This window comes from Alosa alosa, chromosome 17 (genome assembly GCF_017589495.1).
Source record: "Alosa alosa isolate M-15738 ecotype Scorff River chromosome 17, AALO_Geno_1.1, whole genome shotgun sequence".
Lineage (NCBI taxonomy): Eukaryota > Metazoa > Chordata > Actinopteri > Clupeiformes > Clupeidae > Alosa > Alosa alosa.
Window position 1 is genome coordinate 17,666,192 of NC_063205.1, and position 9,539 is coordinate 17,675,730.

Consider the following 9,539-nt stretch of genomic DNA (forward strand, 5'->3'; position numbering starts at 1 on the left):
AAGTTATGTTTAACGTGCCTTCTCCCAAAAAGTTTTAGTTATTAATCTCTAAAATAATGAGTCAAAATCTCAAACAACTTCAGGCGGCGCTCTCTTCCATCTAGCCTGGCCCAGCTAGATGGTGTCCCCCCCCCCCCCCCCCATGCTCGGGGTTCAGTACTACCACAAGCGCAAAAAAGGAAAATTAGAAAATTGAAGCATCATTTAAATGTTTAATTTCTTAACAGAAAACCGTAACTGTGCTCAATTGAAAATCAAAATAAGCAACAATAACCCATTTACTGTGCCGTCCTAAAGAATGGATAACGGGTTTTTAAGCATATTTTTATATTTGTTCATGTGAATTCTGCAAATAGAACATAGCACTGCATGCGTTTATCGTTGATGTGTCAATTGTGTAAGTCAAGAAAAGGGTTGCGTTCTCCCTTAACATAAAATGAACGCACGCGCCTGCGCTCACAGAAGGACATAACATTGCCGAACCTGACCAACCTGACTGGCTGAGGATCATCTAACAACAAACACTTTACTTCCCTGTTGACCAAAGTTCGCTTGCAGTTATCTACGACGACCGAGTTTCAGAAGCAAGTGAGAAAGAGCAGCGGTGTGTTCAGAAATCCCCGAAATGGCGAAAGTGAACTGTCTTCTCAGAAACCTTTTCATTTTTTTCAACGTAGTTTTTGCTGTAAGTTACATTTGATAAAGTAATTTCAACGAGTTTTAATGTTGTATTGTATATAATGCTGTATTCCGTTTGAAAGTGCAACAACAAGTAGCCTAGTTGGCCAAAATTTTCTACCGACTGTTGTATGGGGTCTACATTTACAAAATGTCTATTTTTGTCCGCTATACCTTCTTATTGATTAGATTGCTGGAGTTTGCGTGCTCGTTCTGGCGGTACTGATCCACTTCAACACTGCCGAGGTAGGTTAAGGTTTTTCTATTTATTTTGAATTTCCATTAGCCTACTGTTGACCCCTGTTCGTCATATAATTGTTAGACTAAAAAAACGCTATTTCAGTGAATTCACCTGCATTTTTATTTAGTTTGACTTGGACAAAACTAATGGAGTCATCGGGCTGTACATGATCGGGGCTGTCACGTTCCTTGTGTCATTTCTTGGAGCACACGGTGCGCTGAAAAATGTGAAATGGATGCTCGTTGTGGTGAGTCCTTCCACCCAACCACCTCATATTCTCCTTGTCAGAAAAAGCCTAAAAATATAGGTGTTCACGTTTGACAACCGATCATGACCCTCCTGATTTACAGTTTATCGTTCTGATGTGTTCCTGCTGCTTCGCCCTGTTGCGCGTGGCGGTGCCTCTAGCTGTTCTGCACCCACAGGTAAGTCTGACAGGTTACAGGTTAGTCTGACAAACTTTCTTCGCAAGATTTAACCTCGTAATGCAATTGGCTTTGTGACAATTAAGTGAGGTATCTAAAGTGGTTGTGACAGGATTTGCATCCCTTTTGTTCCACAAGGTCAGCCTGATGCAGGAGGAAATGCAAAGTGTTGGGCCTTTGGATGAAACCTCTGAGAACTTCCAGGGAATCATGGATGAATTCCAGAGTCAGGTAAATTGTGGTATACTATTCTATAACCATAATAATTTCTAGTTGAGGATTAATAGCCCCACAAATGGAACGATAAATCAATGTTTTAGTGCTTTATGCTAACAAAAAACATTGGAATTGTGTGCATATTCATTGGTTTCATCAGGTCCCTTTCCACAGGTGTATTAATCAAGCACCATGCAGTCTGCATTGACAATTAAGGTGCTTGATTTTATACACCTGTGGAAAGGGACCTGATGAAACCCATGAATATGTTTAGACATTCCATGGATGACTGATAATGCATTTAGCATCTGGCTATGTAATCTAACTCATATGGAATAAGATGATGTCCACGAGAGAAACTTCAAACCAAAAACTGGTTGTCCTTTTGACATTTGGAGACCTGTTTGTCATCACAGTAATTTTCTTGGTGGAGCATACTGCTTATTTGGCTTAATTCAGAGTTTCAACACATCGTCATGAAAGTGTTTGACAGAACATTCACCTAGGATATGCGCAAAATAGGATAGGCCTGAAAATGACTTCCATATCTTTCAGTATCTCAGTTCTTGTTATATTAACATTGCTCAAGGTTTTTTTCCCCAACAATAGATTGCTGGAGTCCCTGTTTTGACACTTCCTCAAGGCTGACTCTCACAGCCCTCCTTAGGGTTCATGCAGTCTGCAAACTTGGCGACTGTGTGTGTCAGCTGTGTTATCTTTCCGTTTTCATTTCAGCGTCCACATTAAGAGGTTAGAGCGTGCACACTGCCTGCATGACATGCACGTCTCATGTGCGGTTTGAGCTGCGCTGAAAATGTGTGCATGCTAGAAATAGGACCGGCGCCTATTTTTCACACGACATGTTGGAAGCGTTCATTCAAAAGAGACTGTGAAGAGATGTTTTTAATAGGCAGACTGGCTGCAGCAGCGGCGCATCAGAGACGTTTCTGGTATGAATGCTCATATAAAACGCGACGCGGCAACCACGGTACAGACATGCACCGCACAAGTGACGTCAGCAGTCTGAACCAGCCCTAAGAGACAGCATAATTAAAACTAGAAAATGTAATTTCGAGGAAATTACCAGTGCATGAAAATATAAACATATATATTAACATAAAATGCAAAACAAACTTTTATTTGATAACAGTTGGCAGAAGTCATAGTTGATAACAACTGACAGTTGAAATGGCTGAACAGTTAAATAGTTGAGTAGTTTAAATAGTTATTATATAAATAGTAATTATTTAATAGTGAATTATTGTAGTGAGGACATTTATTTTGAAACAGTTGTGGGCAGAGGAAATAGTTGAACAGGATCTGTAGAGCCAGATTGTATGTTTAAAGCCTGAGACAGAGTATAGTTTAAAAGTTAAATATAGATAGTGTAATGGATGTTGATAGACAGAAAGTTGAATGGATGTTGATGGGCAGATTGTTTAATGAATGTTGATGGGATAGTTTAATGGGTAGATGAGTGAATGGTTTGAAGAGGATGAATGGATAGAAAGTTGGATGGAATGTGCCTTATATCCTTCTAGAATACTTACAACCGGACCCGCGTCATGCGCCATGCCCCTTTTGAGGGGAAAACATTCCCTCAGAACAAGCCAGAGTGAACCGGTAGACATGTACCAACCACACAGCTAGAACCCCTCCCTGAGTTTCTTTTGCCTACCATGTCCTCAAAAAAATCCTGACAGAAGAAAATTATGGCTACAAGCCATAAGAAGAGAAGACCGTATGACACTTCTGGTCACTGAGTGGGGTTGTTGCACCACTTCGTACTCGGGAGACTGAAGGGACATGTTTTTATATTAATTGAATTAAGCTTTTGTAGGTATCTTTCACGGTCAACGACCGGCAAAGTGGTTATGTATTGAGTGGTCATATTGATTTGTGGTATTTTTTGTTATTATTTACTCCTGCGATTTCTGTACGAATTACGTTTATTGACCCTAATTTGCGTTGGAGTTAATGAGAGGGGTTGTTTGTTTTCCCCCCGAAAGGGGCGGGAACGTTTGTCACGAGTCAAGTTCCCGGATGTGCCGGTCTAACATATGGAGATACACAGAGAGAGTTGGCCTAATTGAGCAGAAAGCAGTTGATACAGGTGCAATCAGTTTAACTAGCTTTTTGATGGGACCTAGTTGAGCAGCTGGAAGTTGATACAGGTGCAAATCAAGTTAATTAGCCCATTATGATGTCATAGTCCCCATACAAAGTCAATGGGGAAAAATAAGCTTGTTTTTTATTAATATCTCAAAGTATAAAGTTTACAAAAGTGAAAAATACATTCCTCAAGTGTCCTTTTCAAGACCTACGTTACAAAGTTTGAACGAAGTTTCTACGTTAAACGGTTGAAGCTGAATTAGACGCAGAAATTTGGTGGGAAGAATAATAATAAGAAGAAGACTTCGGATAACAGAACAGTGCATTTTCATGCACTGTAATTAGCTTGAACTCAGTTTCTACATCTGCAAGGAGAATATCCATCAAGTTGATTACTGAAGTATATACAACTGTATGAGCATTGAATGTTCTTGTTGCGTCCCTTGGTTGTGAAGTTGGCACGTGGTTGTTTTTGTGTCATGGTGTTGAGAAAAAAACTCTTAAGCACTTTCGCACACTTTTTTTGTAGCAAGATATGCAGATAGGCTTAGCAATGGCCTTGACTCTTTCTTTCTTTCTTTCTTTCTTTCTTTCTTTCTTTCTTTCTTTCTTTCTTTCTTTCTTTCTTTCTTTCTTTCTTTCTTTCTTTCTTTCTTTCTTTCTTTCTTTCTCTTTTTCTTTCTTTCTTTCTTTCTTTCTTTCTTTCTTTCTTTCTTTCTTTCTAGTTGCACTGCTGTGGTCTCGTCAACGGATACATGGACTGGAGGGACCAAGTACCAGACTCCTGTGACTGCTCCTCAGATGAGCTGATGCAGAATACATGTGTGCCCCTACCAGACTATACTGTGAAGGTGAGCTGCCATTGCTATCAGAAAGATCACCATGGTAGGCATGCACTCAATACCACAGTTCTCTGCTCCAACGAGGCTAACGTCAACCAAGTCTAACTGCATCCTGGTCACTGTAGCCAAGTGGAGTAAGGTTCTGTGTCAACTGCAGCTTGGAAATGTGGTGCTTCATTACATAAAACAAAGCTCCAGTTGACTTGCAGAAAAGTGAAAGATCACTGCACACTGGTAGACTTATTTTGCTGGTTTATTTTTCAGTGAACACTGAAAAATAAACCAGCAAAATAAGTGTGGTGATCTTTCACTTTTCTAAAATTCATTGACGACTGCACATCACCAGCACCTGGAAATCAGAAGGCTCTCCAGTTGACTTACTTTGTGGTAAAAAGAACTCCAGGCATACTCAGGTCTGAGAAAACACTGCAGGTTTATTCACGACGCCAGGGGTTAGTTACCAGCAACAGCACATTCCAGTGACAACACCCAAGGTTCTCTAGGGCACTCGCTTCTATTGTTTAAGATTTTGTTAGCGATCCAAATTTTTTTTTCGACTTTTTATGAGTACAAACGGCAATGCAGATTAAGATGAGGTGATTTCCTAGACAGGTATTGACTATATTGGGGCGAAGCACTGCTACTTGCGCGCAGAGATTGTCCATGCTGTGGAGACTGAGAAAGTACTGATGTGTTGCGTGATATCTCTGCCCCTAAGTGGCGGTTCCTTTTAAGAGGCCTTGATGACCGTTACAGAATTTGGCCTCAGTATGCAAAGTACTGTAGCTAAGCTAATCAACAAAGAATGTGCCTTGTATACTTTGCATGTTTGCATGTTAGGTATTATTCACACTATCACATTATCATGGATACAGAATACTGCTGTTATGTGGGTTCCTTCCTAAGTGTATGGATTCTGACATCAGTCTGTAAATAATTTGAACACAGTTGGCTGTAAATTGACAAGTACAGAACCATAGTAATAGAAAAAATGTCTCCCCAGGGATATGATTTCTTCCTTCAGCTTGAGTCAAGGAGGAATTCACGGAGGATGGTTCGTAAGATGGTAAGGCAACTGAACAACTTTATTTTGTGTGTATACTGTATATACACATTGTATGGCAGAAAGTCGGCAAAATCATTAGTGCTACATTTTTATATGCCATCCTTAATGCTTTAACTTAAAACATTTTTTCAACCTCATTTCCAAAGACGTTGGGAAACTGTAAAATGTAAATAAAAACAGAATGCTATGATTTACAAATCATGTTAACCCTCTATTTAATTAGAATAGGTCGAACTTCAAAGACAACATATCAATTGTTGAAACAGAGAAATGTTTTTTTTTTGGAAAAATATATGTTAGTTTTGAATTTGATGCCAGCAACATGTCTCAAAAAAGTTGGGACGGGTATGTTTGCCACTGTGTTGCTTCACCTCTTTATTTAACAACATTTTGCAAATGTTTGGGAACTCAGAAGACCAGTGGGCTATACTACGAATCTCAATTAGTGGGTTAGCAAGGTATGTTGCGCTCTAAGCCGGGGTATGCTGTGACACAAAAGTGGCTCTGTTTTAGCGTCACTGTATCACCATGGTGTCTTATGCTGCCAACCAAACCTGGTCGGGAGCAGGTTATGTGCTAAGTTATACCTCAAATCGTGTAAAACTACCGCCTTCTGACCAATCAGTTATCTAGAAAAACGAAGTTATCGCACGTGTAAGATTCTGTCATATATCTTACAGGTGGAGTTCCGCCTCTCCAAACATTTTGGATCTCGCAGGCGCTTTAACAGTGTTGTGCGTGCTAATATGCCACTATGGACGTACATACCATACATCTAATGACAATCGATTTATTTGATGTTATAGGCTAGATACTAAAAATGACCGCAGTCTAGATTACACTGTCGCTCATAAATGCGAAAGTATTTGCTTTTTATGTAAGCGGTCTTGTGGGTCTCCACGTTTCATGATTGGCCAACATCATCCCAACACCGAGAACGCACACAGATCTGAGCTGAAAGCCTAGTTTTACCAATATATCACATAACTGCTATCGTAGTATCACTTAACTTATACACCGAGTTAAGGCTTTGTGTAGCTTCGATACGTCTAGGCTAACATGCTTCGTAGTATACCTCACAGCTGCTAGAGTTTTGAGAATTAAATACTGTCCCATTCTTGTCGCTGCTCAACAGTCTGCAGGGAACGGGGTTAGTGATGAACAAAATAGAATGACTTGTAGAGATTTCTAACAGTGTAACTCCCCCACTCTACAACTATTTAGCCCTGCGGTGAGATCATCGAGAACAAAGCAGTTGATGTGATCCTTGGACTATTCTTTGGATTTTCCACTTTGGCAGTAAGTACTAACCAGTCATTCATCAGGATCCACTGCTTGTGCAATGACTGCTTGCAGTACATTTCACTGGTTCTTCCTGTCATATTAAGATTGTTTCTTTAATTAGACTGAGTAGAGCTAACTAAATAACGGATTGTCCCCTGACTCTGTGACTAGTTTCCTAGTTGATGTCTTAAAGCATTCTGTGCTTGAGCTCGCTGACTTGTGTCCTCTTTTGTGTGTGCAGTTCCTTGGGTTTGTGATGTCCTGCTGTCTGCTAGGTCAGACATACAAGACGCCAGAAGCCGTTGTCAAGCCCTCCAACATTTTCAGCATATCACAGCCACCTAAATACACTAAGTTGGTTGATGACGAACTGCACCTCCAGTGGCTTTGAAAGCAGAAAGCAGAACACAACTCAAAATTTTGCTTCAACATGTTGAGTTATTACTAGATGGTTGGAACTAGTCTTTTTTAAATTGTTGACTATGTTGCTTAGTTTTATCTTTTCTATTTTGCAAACTTCGCTGGGTTTGACATTAAGTCGCAGCTAGTAATTTTCTCATTCTTGGTGACATCTTGGAAGTGACTTTCTGTGAAGTATATATAATTCATATGCTACTGGCAAAATGCTGGAAGTTCAGTAAACGGCTTCTGTTTTTCTTTTAATGTAAATTTCACTGAATGCCAAATGGAAGGTTTTGTTGTCAGGTAAAGAAAGCTTTTTGCACTATTTTTCAAATATCATTTCTAATAGCCTTATTTTTAATATTTCATTTATATGTTATGTTCTGTTCAGACAATGTTTTGCACCTTTTAGAATGGTACTTTTGAGTAAATTCTTTGTGTGCTGTTAAAACAATGTGAAATAAAAATATTTCAACAGAGCTGATATGTGTTGTTAATCTCCACACTGTGCCATCAGAGGATGTAGTGTTTTCTTTTATGAATGTGAATAATACATGAATTTCTTATTTTATGTTTTTTTAATGATTTATATTCATTTTTTATATTAATTTATTTGAATACATACTACAGACTGATCTTATTTTCACGTTTGTCTATTTATTAATCTTTCATATCATTTCCAAGTTTTCAGATTTCCACATCTAAATACAATGTGAGTATGCATTAGGAATGCACACTACTTTCTTCCCCTTTGCAACGGAAACAAATAATGAGCACTGAACGTAAAGATGGGTCACTGTGGAGAATATCCCAGTTTTTTAAAATAACTCGTCTGTACTGTACTGTGGTGAAGAAAATTCTACCAGAGACTTTCTAATGAGACGCAGCACTCAAAAAATCCTCCATAGAAATGCATGGGGTTAGTTTGTAACGGCAATATGGCAGTTGTCTACACATATCACACCCCTTCCGCAGCAAAACGTTGACGTGAATACATTGAACCAATCATGTGCTGTGTTGTGAATACATTGAGCCAATAATGTGGTGCGTTGTGAAGACATTCTGCCAATCGTGTTGTGATCTCGCCGCTGGAGCAAGATTGGTGTCGTAAAGCCTTGCGCACGCGCATTTCTGCCGAAATAGATGCCCGATAAGTGCCCAAAAAGCGTTGCAATATGGCCGCCAAGTGGAAGAACTTTGATCCTACTGTATTTTTGCTGTCAATTAGTCTTTTTAAGTACCAGTTGGGCCATTCAATATAGGGTTCAACATCAAAAAAATTGAGACAAAAGGTTTTTTTAATGGATTATGGTACTGTTGGACATGTTAAATAATATAGCCTACTAAAAATCTAGGAAAATCTAATCTTGAAAGGGGTCATTTTCAAGATGGCCACCAAAATGGCTGCCAAGAGGTTAGAATGGCAATGTAGCCGCCTGCAGCCATCTTAAGCTGACTGCATGACATGATTATTTCTGAGATTCTTATATGTTTTCAACCCGGAATCGTGCATACTGTATGTCATGCAGTCAGCTACAGACCACTGCAGGCGGCTAAATCAAGTAAAATCCTCTTTATATCTCAATTAGCCTGTTCAGCCTACAGGGGTGAATCTGAGGTCAAATTAAACAATAATATGATACATGTTAACAGAAGTTTTTTGAATGCTTTTTTCAGCCATATGACAAATTTACTCAATGCACTGGCAGACACATTTGCTTGTTTTTAGGACAAATTTGCTTAACGCACTGGCAGACAAATCAGCTTAATTCTGAAAACAATACCAACTAGATTTTTTTATGTTGATATAAGATTAATATTAGATAAGCAGTTTTTGCAGTGATTCTACAATGTGGAAAATAGTCTAAACTAGAATGCATTTCCGGAGGAACTGCGAAGTGTGCTTGCTCTGGTGCGGTCACCAATGTGAGCAGACAGTGGAATATGCTACGGTGAACCTGGCTTGATCCAAGGATTCTAACAGTGCCTTTCAGTGTTGGAGCAGTCGCAATATCTCAAAAGCTGTTAACATTTCACTGTGGTTTATTTACCAAATATGAAACATGACAGAGGCATTAAAATGCTGCCTGTTTATCAGGATACTGTTTCACTGATTTGACTCCACTCCTTGAGACAAACACTTCTGAGTCTTGCAAAATTTTTCCACTTACATCAGGAATTGCAAACATTTAGTGTCAGAGTCAATAAGCGAGTAGTCGAATAAAATTAAAGTGATTGAATTATTTTTAAATTATTTAAATAGTACAACATAG

General features: G+C 39.1%; 1 protein-coding gene across 1 annotated transcript; it reads left to right on the forward strand.

The window, feature by feature from the left end:
* Window positions 1-484: 484 nt before the first annotated feature.
* On the forward strand, window positions 485-7,906 carry LOC125310561 (tetraspanin-8-like). Its single transcript, XM_048268089.1, has 9 exons — window positions 485-685; window positions 868-924; window positions 1,047-1,166; window positions 1,270-1,344; window positions 1,483-1,575; window positions 4,398-4,523; window positions 5,518-5,580; window positions 6,805-6,879; window positions 7,106-7,906. Exons 1-9 carry the CDS (start codon window positions 626-628, stop codon window positions 7,253-7,255), a joined length of 819 nt encoding a protein of 272 aa, XP_048124046.1. The 5' UTR covers window positions 485-625; the 3' UTR covers window positions 7,256-7,906.
* The last annotated feature ends 1,633 nt before the right edge of the window (window positions 7,907-9,539 follow it).